Below are 13,772 nucleotides of genomic sequence, written 5' to 3'. Positions count from 1 at the left end.
TTGATAATAGGAATGAAAGGAATTATGATAGCTATCAGCCAAATGCTGGCAGGTTTTTCCTGAGGAAGACATGACACTTGTTTGCACCATTTAAGCGGCAGCAGGTAGGAGGTTCTCTCATGGTTTCCACCTTTCCAGCTCCCCCCCGACACATCCCCCATCGATACTCTTGGGTCTGTCAGCCAGACCATGCATTTCTTGATCTCATTAAAACACTCAACAGCGCACTGAAGTCTCCAGCCACTGTTGCTTTGTTCTTTCGAGTTAGGAATGTATCCTCACTTATGGGAAGATGCACTTAGAAAAAAAATGCTCAATATCTGCTCAATAAATCTATAGTATTTAATGGTTGCACTGGGTGCATTTTTAATGATTCGCACAGGAAGCACTCTAAGCTTACTCAGATCAGTCCTGCTAGCAACAGGCTTTGAAGGGTTCAGTACCCTCTTCCTGTAACACAGCTATTTTTCTTCATTTTTTTAAGACCAACAGGAGTATGAAAATATTTTTCCAAAGAAATAATATACTCTTCAACAACCCCAGCCCCCAGTTTTCCCTCTGAAATAGAAAATAACCTCCTTTTGCCTTAAAAAAGAAATGGCCGCGCTCAGTGCAGTCACTCAGTGGAGCCAGACAGGAGTGTTTTTATTTAATTTCCTGCTAGTTATTCCTGACTATTTTAGATGGCAGCAAATGTGGCTTTCTCGGCTGGTTTCTCTCCTGGTTTTAACACAAAAGCATAACACCATGAGAGAGAGAGAGAAAGAGAGAGAGAGAGAGAGAGAGAGAGAGACCTCCAAAGCTCAATGGAGTCTTGGTGAAATTCTAAATATGTGTGCTGCTGTAAGAAATCATGGCACTTGTACAAGAGTCCAAACCACTGACAGAAACAAAAACAAACATGGAAATTCATTGGTAACTTTTTGGATCAATGATTTCTGCTTTTGATGATTTCTAATGACCTGCTTGGCTCCTCACTAATTGCCCAAGTGCTACTTAGTTATAAACAGTCTCAGCAGCTGAAAGAGCCTTTAAAGTGCAACCCCATATTACTGGCAATATGAAATATTGATTTTAATTACTTGTCCATTTGGGTGTGGTGAATGAGTAGGACCTATGTACGGGAAAGAATGGATTCCTGAAGGAAATGCACATTTATGGCCCTTTTCCACTACCCTTTTTCAGCTCACTTCAGCTCGCTTCAGCTCACTTCAGCCCGACACGGCTCGCGTTTCGACTACCAAAAACCAGCACGACTCAGCTCGCTTCAGCCCTGCTTAGCCCCTAAAACTCGCACCGTTTTGGAGTGGGGCTGAAGCGAGCCAAGCCGTGCCGAGTGAGGCTGGGGGCGTGAGCAGACACTCCCCTGTGCACTGATTGGTGAGGAGGAGTGTCCTCACATGCCCACACACGCCCCGCGAGCGCGCTGGGATCTGTAAACACCGCAAACCCGGAAGGAGAATAATTACGAATTACGAGAATTTCTGAAGCCTTATGCACCTCACCTCATCTATACGCTCTTGCCAGTATCTGTCCGCGTTGTCGGTGACAACAAGCCACAGCACCAAGACCAACAACACTAACGACTCCATGTCCTCCATGTTTATTGTTTACTATCCGGGTCGTGAGACTACCGCTTAAAAGATCACTGATGTCACTGTTTGCGCTGCTTAACGACATCACCTGACGTCCACCCACTTTCGCTAACTCCACCCAATGTGTCCACCCACTTCCAGCCAGCGCGGTTCAGCGCGGTTGTAGTCGAAATGCAACTCCAACAGCCCCGCTCAGCCCGACTCAGCACGGCACGGCTCAGCCCGACTCAGCCGCGTTTGTAGTGGAAAAGCGGCATTAGATAACATTCTTCCATAATTTTCTGCAAATAACAACCACACAGGTACAGACTCAAGCATTAAACTCTAAGGTTAAAGGGAAATGTAAGGGAATTTATATCCAGTATATACATTCACCACCAAGCCTGCTGATCTCCCAGGGTCTATAAAATTCATACAGAATGGTGCAAAACAAAACAAACAAACAAAAAAACAGGGAAAACACCTTTTTGATGAAAGAGGTCAGAGGAGAAAGTCCAGGCAGTTTCAATCAGACAGAAAGGCTCCAGTAACTCAAGTAACCACGCTTTACAACCACAGTGAACAGAAAAGCATGTCAGAACTCTTTGAGGTGCATGAGTTATAACAGTAGAAGACCACACTGAGTTCCAGTCAAAAAGAGGAGTCTGAGGTGACAGAAAAAAGATAAACTGATGTTTTTCATCTACCACATGAATGAATAAAGATGGTGTTTATATAAAATTGGCTGTCAGTGAATATGTGCATGTACTGTACATGTGCATTTTCCTATACAGTAATTAACAAATTGGAATACATTGCTTCAAACCAGCTGGTATTGGGAATGACCATGATGGGAAAGGAAAGGATGCAGATTTTCATCAGCTGGTTGTCATCTATGCACATCATCTAAACACTCACACTCTAATGGAAACCAAATGGGCTAAATTACATTTGCAGGCTTAGGAACAACAGCTGCACCTGCAACACTGCACCAACACACTTTTTCAATTTACATGGCTAGTGAAGCAATGGTCTCAGTTACAGATTGAGGTTTCATGGTGTACCTTCCAATTAATACACCCCCACCTGCCCCATGTCCTGCCCCAAGCTGTCTGATCTCAATCACAGCTACAAAAATACATTGTGCAGGCGCATAATGTCACCACCAAAATAATTTGAGCTTTCACGTTCACCTGTGAGAATTGCTCCAGCTATTTTTGGAAAGGGAAATAAAAAGAGAATGTGGCATGGAAGGCCTGCGTACATTTATACCCTCAGTGCATTATTGCTTTCCCTGAGCCTGTATAACTGGCTGGACAGCCATAAAATTTTACAGTCTGTAGCTGGAAAGTCAGTGTTAATGTCTGGGAAGGCTGTGGTGCAGGTGATGAACAGTGTGCTTACATCAGTGTGCTCCTCTCCATGACTCTCTGTGACAGTTTGAGGCCAGTGTCAGTGACAAGGCTTTCACTGACCTGAATCTAGACGATCTCTCAGCTGGCTCCGAAGCCTGTAACTTACTGCTCGTTTCTGAATGGAGACTGATGAAGGGTCAGGACTCTGTTCAACATGACAAAATGACTGTAAATGTTTATAAACCTCCATCTTTGACTGTGCATGTGTGCAAGTGGTGGCATTAGCTTAATGGTGTTAATGAGGTTTAATGAGATTTCAGTTAAAGCCTACATATTTATTATTATTATTATTATTATTATTATTATTATTATTATTACTTTTGATGTTACAAAAATATATCTGTATAAAGAATTACACTTAAACAGGTGAATACTTAACATGCAAGAATCACTAATTATGAAATAAGTAAGAAATTATGAAATAAGTAAGAAAACAAACAAATACACTTGAACAGCACTCAGTAGAGTGTATACCTCCGCCAAGCCACATATTCGGATTTGCATCAAAATCTATTGTTCCTTGGCACATGGTTCACCTTTCCTCCAGACTTCAACCAAATCCGTTCACTCTTTTTTTGAGTTACATTGGAAAAAGACAAACAAACAAACAAACAAACAAATGGAGGCAAAAATGCAACCTCCTCCAACACAGTCAGCATAGGTAACAAACAAATCTGCTACCTAGCTAGATAATATTCTACCATGTAGCCACACTTTTTGTGACAAATTTGTAACAATTCACAAAAATAATTCAGATAAAGAGATATGAAGATAAGGAGTAAAGTGTTTCTACTTTTTAAATAAAACATATTTTTTATTAACTATACCATTACATTTTCCTTTAATTCAGACTATTTTTCATGAGAAAAAGTGCATTTGTTTTTGTGTTCAGTGTGTTTAGTGTGATTAATGTGTGAATTAATAGCATCCAAGTGTAAACTAACACACACTTCTGTTCAGATTCTCCAGGTGGGTAAAGTGCGCTGCATCAGCATTTATTAAGCTGTGATTTAGAATTTGAAAGCAAGCTCTAAACCTGTATTTTGTGTGTGTGTGTGTGTGTGTGTGTGTGTGTGTGTGTGTGTGTGTGTGTGTGTGTGTGTGTGTGTGAGGATACTTCTGATAGTAGTGGATGGGTGTGTACAGCCTCATCTTGTCCCTCCTGGGGCAAAAGTACTGTAATGAGCAAGTGATGAGCCAGAGCCCCCTGTTTACTGCTTTCACTCCATCTTCCACATTATGAAAAGCAATCACACCCTCACTAACAGCATTAATATGAGCCTTTATTTACTTCCAGCCGGTGCCCATTGATGATTCCTTCTGTGGTCTGGACATTAACCAGCCGCTGGGTGGCTCTCAGCTGGTGACAGGATACACCCTCTACACGGAAAGCAGAGACCGCATGACCTCAGTGACCTCCTATGTGTACAATGGCTACTGTGTGGCTTTTGTTGGCACTAAGTGTGGACGTCTAAAAAAGGTACGCCTGGTTGTGGTTTTGTTTTGCACTGTACCCACCATGGTCATCTCACCCTGACATTTTTCTCACTTCCACTGATGACTTGAGTCAAGACAGGAGGTAATTTGTTGGCTTTGGAACAAAATTCTATTTAAGTTATTAGACTCTGAGTACAGCACAGTACTTGTCTTATCATTATAAGGCTTAAGCAGTATATTTTGTTGGCCGTTATAGCTCAGAGCTGAACTGTGCCATATTTCACAATTTAAAGTGTATATTCAGAGAGCAGAAATGCCTTTTCTGAATACTTTCCGACTGTTTAAAGGCATCTTTTAGTTACTAGTACCTCGAGAGGGCATTTAACTTGAATTAGCGCCTCTCTACCTATAACTGAGTAGAAAGGGTTTGATACAGAATGATCCTATTATAACACATTTCCCACAACGTGAGTTGATATGAAGAACATGTTTCTGATGCTAGCCTTGTGTTGCTAATTGGCTGCATTATTAAGAATTGAAGGCTCTGTGGTGTTTGGTTTTATATAAATGGAATGCAGATATGATATGTCTGGAGGTATTTTGCCAGTAACTTGGCAGTTAATTGTCTTTGCTATGCTTAATTGCTAAAGGTATGACTGGCTATAAAACAAAAAGCTATACTTGACACTCCCAAACTGTTACAAATCTACCTTTTCAGGTATGAATAAAGGTCTCTTAACTGCGTTTGGTCCTTTTACTCTATTAGTTACAGCAATGAGTGACAGGGAGCTCAGGTCACATGAGTAGATCAGATGAATCACATTATTCTGTTAAAATCAGGTAGCCATCTATATGATAGCTGATATTATATCCCTCATCAAAAAATTTCCATGCAGGGATTGGCCAAGCGTGGCTCATGTGACATAAAATAGTTCCACATATCTCGTGATGTCAAAAAAAAAAAAAAAGGATATGGTGTGAGTCAGTCTTGGTATATCCTGGATATACCATGGACTGACATCACAATTTCAAGCTGGTTAACACAAGCAGTCAGTTGCACTTCCAGTTTCATGCCGGTTGTGTGGTAAACATTTACAGTGGTGCTTGAAAGTTTGTGAACCCTTTAGAATTTTCTATATTTCTGCATAAATATGACCTAAAACATCATCAGATTTTCACACAAGTCCTAAAAGTAGATAAAGAGAACCCAGTTAAACAAATGAGGCAAAAATATTATACTAGGTCATTTATTTATTGAGGAAAATGATCCAATATTACATATCTATGAGTGGCAAAAGTATGTGAACCTCTAGGATGAGCAGTTAATTTGAAGGTGAAATTAGAGTCAGGTGTTTTCAATCAATGGGATGACAATCAGGTGTGAGTGAGCACCCTGTTTTATTTAAAGAACAGGGATCTATCAAAGTCTGATCTTCACAACACATGTTTGTGGAAGTGCATCATGGCACGAACAAAGGAGATTTCTGAGGACCTCAGAAAAAGCATTGTTGATGCTCATCAGGCTGGAAAAGGTTACAAAACCATCTCTAAAGAGTTTGGACTACACCAATCCACAGTCAGGCAGATTGTGTACAAATGGAGGAAATTCAAGACCATTGTTACCCTCCCTAGGAGTGGTCAACCAACAAAGATCACTCCAAGAGCAAGACGTGTAATAGTCGGCGAGGTCACAAAGGACCCCAGGGTAACTTCTAAGCAAGTGAAGGCCTCTCTCACATTGGCTAATGTTAATATTCATGAGTCCACCATCAGGAGAACACTGAACAACAATGGTGTGCATGGCAAGGTTGCAAGGAGAAAGCCACTGCTCTCCAAAAAGAGCATTGCTGCTCGTCTGCAGTTTGCTAAAGATCATGTGGACAAGCCAGAAGGCTATTTGAAAAATGTTTTGTGGATGGATGAGACCAAAATAGAACTTTTTTGGTTTTGAGAAGCGTTATCTTTGGAGAAAGGAAAACACTGCATTCCAGCATAAGAACCTTATCCCATCTGTGAAACATGGTGGTGGTAGTATCATGGATTGGGCCTGTTTTGCTGCATCTGGGCCAGGACGCCTTGCCATCATTGATGGAACAATGAATTCTGAATTATACCAGCAAATTCTAAAGGAAAATGTCAGGACATCTGTCCATGAACTGAATCTCAAGAGAAGGTGGGTCATGCAGCAAGACAACGACCCTAAGTACACAAGTTGTTCTACCAAAGAATGATTGAAAAATAAAGTTAATGTTTTGGAATGGCCACGTCAAAGTCCTGACCTTAATCCAATCCAAATGTTGTGGAAGGACCTGAAGCGAGCAGTTCATGTGAGGAAACCCACCAACATCCCAGAGTTGAAGCTGTTCTGTACGAAGGAATGGGCTAAAATTCCTCCAAGCCGGTGTGCAGGACTGATCAACAGTTACCGGAAACGTTTAGTTGCAGTTATTGCTGCACAAGGGGGTCACACCAGATACTGAAAGCAAAGGTTCACATACTTTTGCTACTCACAGATATGTAATATTGTATCATTTTCCTCAGTAAATAAATAACCAATTACCGGTATAATATTTTTGTCTCATTTGTTTAACTGGGTTCTCTTTATCTGCTTTTAGGACTTGTGTGAAAATCTGATGATGTTTTAGGTCATATTTATGCAGAAATGTAGAAAATTCTAGTGTTCACAAACTTTCAAGCACCACTGTACAACAAATGACTATAAATACACAGTATTGGATACTGAAAATGTGTTCTGTAAATATGTTGTAGATTTTTGTGCTCATGTACAGTTTGGAACTTTGGATAGTCTTTTTCAGTTTGGAGATTTTGGCACTTGCATAGTGGAGAGGGACAAAGGTGTGAGTTAGAACTCTTTTTTTCAGATTTATTTCTAATTCTTTGGAGTTAACACTTTTAGTTTGGAATTTTTTGATGAGGGATATCAATCAAATATGTATCAAATATAACATGCACTGAGAGGCACTGGTAATTATGGATTCTCTTTGGTGACTGGCACAATCCTATTTTCTTCAGGGCTGCACCCTTCACAAAATAGTACTATGCCAGTCACCTCAGACAATCCACAATTTCAACTGGAGTCTCTCAGTGCATGGTATTAGATTATTATTCCACTATGCAATATCAATAGCTAGCAAAATTGTTTCTAAGCTAATTAGTTAGCAATCCACCCTGACAGTGTAAGTTAGTTTATTATATTGAGCTGTGGTTATAACCTGTTAGCTACCCTTTTACTTTGAATTACTTTATTCTGCAAAATTGTTAGCAAGCTACAAAGCTGTGTGCAAGCTAGTGAGTTAGCAAGTCAGTGTCGTATATTTATTGTGAAAGGAAATTGAGCATGCACGTTAGTAATGAAATACCTCTGAGCTGGACTTATACTCACCTTCGTCTTACATGGATAGCGTAAAGATCCGTACAATCTGCTAAATATTATTCAGCACACTTTACACCAGGCAGTGTTTTATAATCCCACCAATAGGCTCCTTTTTGACTCTGGTTCTGTTCAATGATTCTTCATGTCATCTCAGTCAAACAGTAACCTGATGGGTTATCTGCATCTTTCTTTCTTTCTTTCTTTCTTTCTTTCTTTCTTTCTTTCTTTCTTTCTTTCTTTCTTAAACAAACAAAGAAACAACAGCACCTTGGTATAGCGTGATAGACAGGTCCATGGAAGTGTCAGTGGTAATGAGAGGGCTGCAAAGATGTCTGTGTTGCAAAAGTGGCATCATGGCAACATGACCTGTTTATTTGTCTTGATTCTCTTGCTTTATCTTGAGGCTTATTCTCCAAATCTCACACACACACACACACACACACACACACACACACACACACACACACACACGTGCACACGCACACAGAAGTCATTTTCATCTCTAATTGAATCGGTGGTATAATCAGGAAGTGGCATCTGAGCATCTCATTCTGTGTAATCCTCTTGTTCGAGCAGGTTAATAATTCATACTAACATCGCACCTCCCATCTATAGTGGAATTGAATTAGGCAGGAGGTGTATTGGCTCCACAGTGGTGCTACGGCCCATTTGCTTTGTTCTGATGCTCATACTTTAATCTCATAGCGCGCGCGCACACACAAATAGAGCAGCTGGTCAGGTGTAGCCAAGCAGTCTAGGACAAACACACAAGCATTCCTCCAAAGCCCATGTCTGTCAGCAAGGAAGCCGTAGTGAAGGACTTCACCCGGATGTGTAGGGAGAATTTGCATTATATTACGCTGCCTGGAGCCCCATGAGACTGTGATCACACAGCTGCTGGAGCGAATGACAGTGTGCGGAGAAGAGGATGTGACTACTTTGTCAAGGTTTTTGTCTTTTATTTATTTATTTATTTTATTTTTTTTTGGGGGGGGGGCGCTAAGCTTTTTGTGCATGTTTTGGACAGCAGAGGCAGGCTCAGAGACCCCCGAAATGCTCAGAGTGCTTGTTTGTGTCCTTTTGCAGTCGTGTGATAAGCCTTTCCCAAGTTGTGCAGCACTGACAACCTGCCTTTTCTTGTGTAACTTATGAGTTGTGAGAGATGGATATAGGTTTACAGGATGTCACACTGGAGGTGGAAATGTAGTATCAAGAGGTGGGACCTTCTGATTCCTTTCATTTTGAAGGAAGACACTAAGAAGAGACAGAGAGGGCAAAAGACTGGTGAAATGTAAATTTAGCTCAGTTTAAAAAAAAAAAAAAACTGGGCTCGCACTGCTGCTTCTAATTGGATTGGCTCCTTTCCCGAAGAGCAAACCCCCTCCCCTGGCCACACACACACACACACACACACACACACACACACACACACACGTCTGTTTGCTTTATACTTCTACATTGACTGACTGTATTTACGTATTTGCATTGCCACAGAGAAAGAAGGTATACAGATTAAAGTGGCACACAGAGGCACACACATGCTAACATGCAATCTTTCCAGACGCGAACAGCACATCACATGCATTTGTATGTCAAGCAATTTTTGGTTGAGGCAGGGACATGTAAACCCCTGCTTACCCCTGGTGATGAGGGATTATTGCCTTTTTTCCATGGATTTTATACAAAGTTATATAAAGAGTATATTGTTCCAAAATACAGCACATCTCAAGGTTAAACAACAAATATTTAATCTATAAAGTGTAAAAAGGAAAATGTTCCCAGGTCTCATCCAGTAGTTTCCCCCAGCTGGGGATACTCCAGAGGTTATGTAAAATAATAGCTTGCAACAAAAGCACTTTAGCCTTACAGTGTTCATCTCTGAGGATGGTGTCTGTAATAATGTGTCTTGTTTATGATAAAACATGCACTTGGACAGCAATTAATGAACAACATGTTTCCTGAGTTTCATCTTAGTGGTGGACACAGTAATGATCACATTCATATGTATAAAATGAATTTATTTACAGAAAACTCCAATCATGAAATGGTACAAATCTAAAGTGTGAATGCATGCATTATACACAGTGGAGCTGTCAGTTTTACGGCCAGCTTAATCCTACAGGATCACATTTTTACTTTGTCTTTTAAAGGACTTTCAATAAAGACACAAGGTGTGGGATGGAAACCAAAACGCAATTCAAAAACAATTCTAGAGCAACAATATTTCTGAAATTGATAGAATTGCAGATTTAAACACTATGCATGAACAACTTGTACTGTACATGTTACTGATAGTACAAATGAGCGAAAATACTTCAGAAATGCTTTCTGTCAATAACAACTCGGTTTATAAATTATCATGTGAGGTTTATCTGCTTCCCTAGCACATGGTCGCAAATATACACTCATGGGCCACTTTAATAGGAACTTGTTCCTAAGATTCCTGTTCTTGGCTGCAGGAGTGGAACCCAATGTGGCCTTCTGCTGTTGCATGCTGAGATGCTTTTCTGCTCATCACAGTTGTAAAGAGTGATTACATGAGTTACTGTATCCTTCCTGGCAGCTCAAACCAATCTGGCCATTTTCCTCTGACCTCTCTTATCAACAAGACATTTGTTTCCACCCACAGAACTGTCGCTCACTCAATGTTTTTTTGTTTTTCGCACCATTCTGTGTAAACTCTAGAGACTGTTGTGTGTGAAAACCCCAGGAGATCAGCAGTTTCTGAAATACTCAAACCAGTCCATCTGGCACCAACACCCATGTCACAGTGAAAGTCACAGAGATCACAATTTTTCCCATTCTCATGTTTAAAGTGAACATTACTCTTGATTTGTATCTGCATGATTTTATGCTTTGTGCTGCTGTTAAGGGATTGGCTGATTAGATAGGTGTACCTAATAAAGTGGCCAGTGAGTGTATGAACCAGCTCTTATTATCTTTGTGAGGACCTTCCACTGACTCATTGCTGTAGCTATTTAATGCTATGCCTACACGGGGATGCACAGTATTTATGATATATGTATATTAGGGCTGTAACGATATGCGAATCGAAATCGCGATACGCAGAGCCACGATCCGTATCGCGATACAAGAAGGCAGAATCGCGGTACACCCTTTCAAACTTCTCCTCAGCCCAAAAACAGAGGCGCTTCCAAACTTCAATTTATGAATACTTTACTTTTTATTTAAATTACATTTTAAACTTACTTAAATTACTTTTATTTTTTTATATCTATTAGTAAGTCGTTTTTTCGCCGACCTGCGACAATCTTCTGCGAGTCACGCAACGTCCACACTCGCCACTGGCAGAGCATTCATTTCTTTTAAGCGGTCGCCATTCTGGTTGCGACGCGGGGAGCGAATCTGTAAACAAGCAGCTCATTGGCTGGCTAGGTGTGCCACAAGCCAATCACAATCACTTGACCGGAAAGGCATGCAGTGTTGCCAGATTGGGCAGGTTTAGGTGCTTTTTGGCTGGTTTTGAACATATTTTGGGGTGGAAAAACGTTAGCAATATCTGGCAACACTGAAGGCATGTCTGCTTGGGCAGAAGCCTTCTGCGGCAGTTACATTTTGACACGCGAGCAATGTTTCACCCTAAAAATTCCGTAATTTCCATCTGTTTTCCGCGATCACAGAAAATCATTGGCCCTATGAGAGTGAGACAGTGAGAGAGCCACCCCCCCCCCTCCAAAAAAAAAAAAAATCTTAACGGATTTACACGATTTGGAAAAATGACTTTTTCAGAACCGGAAAAAACAGAGCTTCCGGCTCAACAGTATTATTTTGAGAAATAAAACAATCTTTGGATATACATTTGTTCATTTTTGCATACATATTACTCATTCTCTGCAGTGGTCTGAATTATTTGTTATTAAATAGTTAATGTAAGTAAGTAAATGTTAATAAGTCAAATTTACTACTTTAAAAAAACATTTAAAAAAATCGTGGGCGTATCGAATCGTGGGTCAAAAATCGCGATACGAATCGAATCGTGAGTTGGGTGTATCGTTACAGCCCTAATAGATAGATAGATAGATAGATAGATAGATAGACTTGGAAAAACTATTTGTAGTATTTTTAAAATACAAAGTCACACTAGTTTATTTTGACACATGGTGCAGCTGCTGTATTTCGTAGTTAATTATGATACACTTACAATAAAGGTATTTGGTGTCTTATTTTAAAATACATTTTGATGTGTTTTGGTCCATCCCTGTGCCTACATTTAAACCTAATCCAAACATTAACCTCAGTACCCAGAATAAAATCTGTTTTATATACATTAGTGTATCTTAAAAAATTAGAATATTGTGAAAAAGTTATCTTTTTTAAATTTAATTCAAAAAGGTAACCTTTCATATATTCTATATTCATTACATATAAAGTGAAATATTTCAAGCCTTTTTTTTTTGTTTTAATTTTGATGATTATGGCTTCTAGCTCATGAAAACCAGAAATTCAGTATTTCAAATGACTAGAATATTTCCTAAGATCAATCAAAAAATGATTGACAGAAATGTCCAACTTCTGAAAAGTATGCTCATTTATACACTCAATACTTGGTTGGGGCTCCTTTACCATGAATTACTGCCTCAGTGCGGCGTGGCATGGAGAAGATCAGCCTGTGGCACTGCTGAGGTGTTACTGAAGCCCAGATTGCTTTGATAGCAGCCTTCAGCTCGTGTGTATTTTTGGGTTGGGTGTTTCTTATCTTCTTTTTGACAATAGCCCATAGATTCTCTTTGGGGTTCAGGTTAGGCGAGTTGGCTGGCCAATCAAGCACAGTAATATCATGGTCAGCAAACCATTTGGTAGTAGTTTTGCACTGTGGGCAGGTGCTAAGTCCTACTGGAAAAGGAACTGGGCATCTTCATAAAGCTTGTCAGCAGATGTAAACATGAAATGCTCTAAAATCTCCTGGGAGACAGCTGCGTTGACTTTGGACTTGGTAAAACACAGTGGACCAATACCAGCAGATGACATGGCATGCCAAATCATCACATACTGTGGAAATGTCACACTGGACTTCAAACGCTTTGGATTCTGTGCCTCTCCACTCTTCCTCCAGACTCTAGGACCTTGATTTCCAAATGAAGTGCAAAATTTCCTTTCATCTGAAAAGAGTACTTTGGACAACTGAGCAATAGTCCAGTTCTTTCTCTCCTTAGCCCAGGTAAGACGCTTCTGATGTTGTCTCTGGTTCAGTTGTAGCCCCTTTCCTGAAGATGTCTGTGCGTGGGGGCTCTTGATGCACTGATACCAGCCTCAGTCCACTCTTTGTGAAGCTCTCCCAAATTCTTGAATAAACTTTTCTTGACAATCCTCTCAAGCCTACGGTCATCCCTGTTGCTTGTGCACCATTTCCAGCCAGCCTTTTCAGCAGTGACTTTTTGTGGCTTACCCTCCTCATGGAGGGTGTCAGTGATCATCTTCTGGACAACCATCATGTCAGCAGTTTCCCCTATGATTGTGGTTGCGTGTACTGAACTAAACTGAGAGATACATGGTATTTATACTCTTTTACTCAAACTTGAAATGAAATGTATAAATATTTTGAGTATTTTTAAAAAAAAAATTAACTGTTGGCCACAATTATCAAAATTAAATTAGAAAAACTGATCGAAACATTTTAGTTTACATGTTGAGTCTGGAATATATTAAATTTTCACTTTCTTAAATAACTGATGGAAAATAGTGAACTTTTTCACAATATTGTAATTTTTCGAGACGCACTAGTGTGTGTGTGTGTGTGTGTGTGTGTGTGTGTATAAAATTCCTCACCCGCCCCTCCTTCGGGTGGTATTTTTTTCCTCAAGCTTTGCCTTTCTGGATAGAGATCTCAGATGTTGTTCCTGGGATCTGTTGGAGCCACTCTCCCAGTTTGGGGTTACTGCACCGAGGGCTCCTATCACCACGGGGACCACTGTTGTCTTCATCTTCCACATG

At 40.2% G+C, this 13,772-nt stretch overlaps 1 protein-coding gene across 3 annotated transcripts in view; it reads left to right on the top strand.

Moving 5' to 3' along the window:
- plxna2 (plexin A2) overlaps positions 1-13,772 on the top strand; it is a 530,875-nt gene that overhangs the window by 52,438 nt on the left and 464,665 nt on the right. For all 3 annotated transcript variants that reach the window (XM_060937347.1, XM_060937348.1, XM_060937349.1), the window contains exon 3: positions 4,287-4,469. In XM_060937347.1, the coding sequence (XP_060793330.1) occupies positions 4,287-4,469 (183 nt within the window). The remainder of the gene's footprint in view (positions 1-4,286; positions 4,470-13,772) is intronic.

Source organism: Neoarius graeffei, chromosome 13 (assembly GCF_027579695.1).
Source record: "Neoarius graeffei isolate fNeoGra1 chromosome 13, fNeoGra1.pri, whole genome shotgun sequence".
Taxonomy (NCBI): Eukaryota; Metazoa; Chordata; class Actinopteri; order Siluriformes; family Ariidae; genus Neoarius; species Neoarius graeffei.
This window is presented reverse-complemented; position numbering and strand designations above follow the sequence as displayed.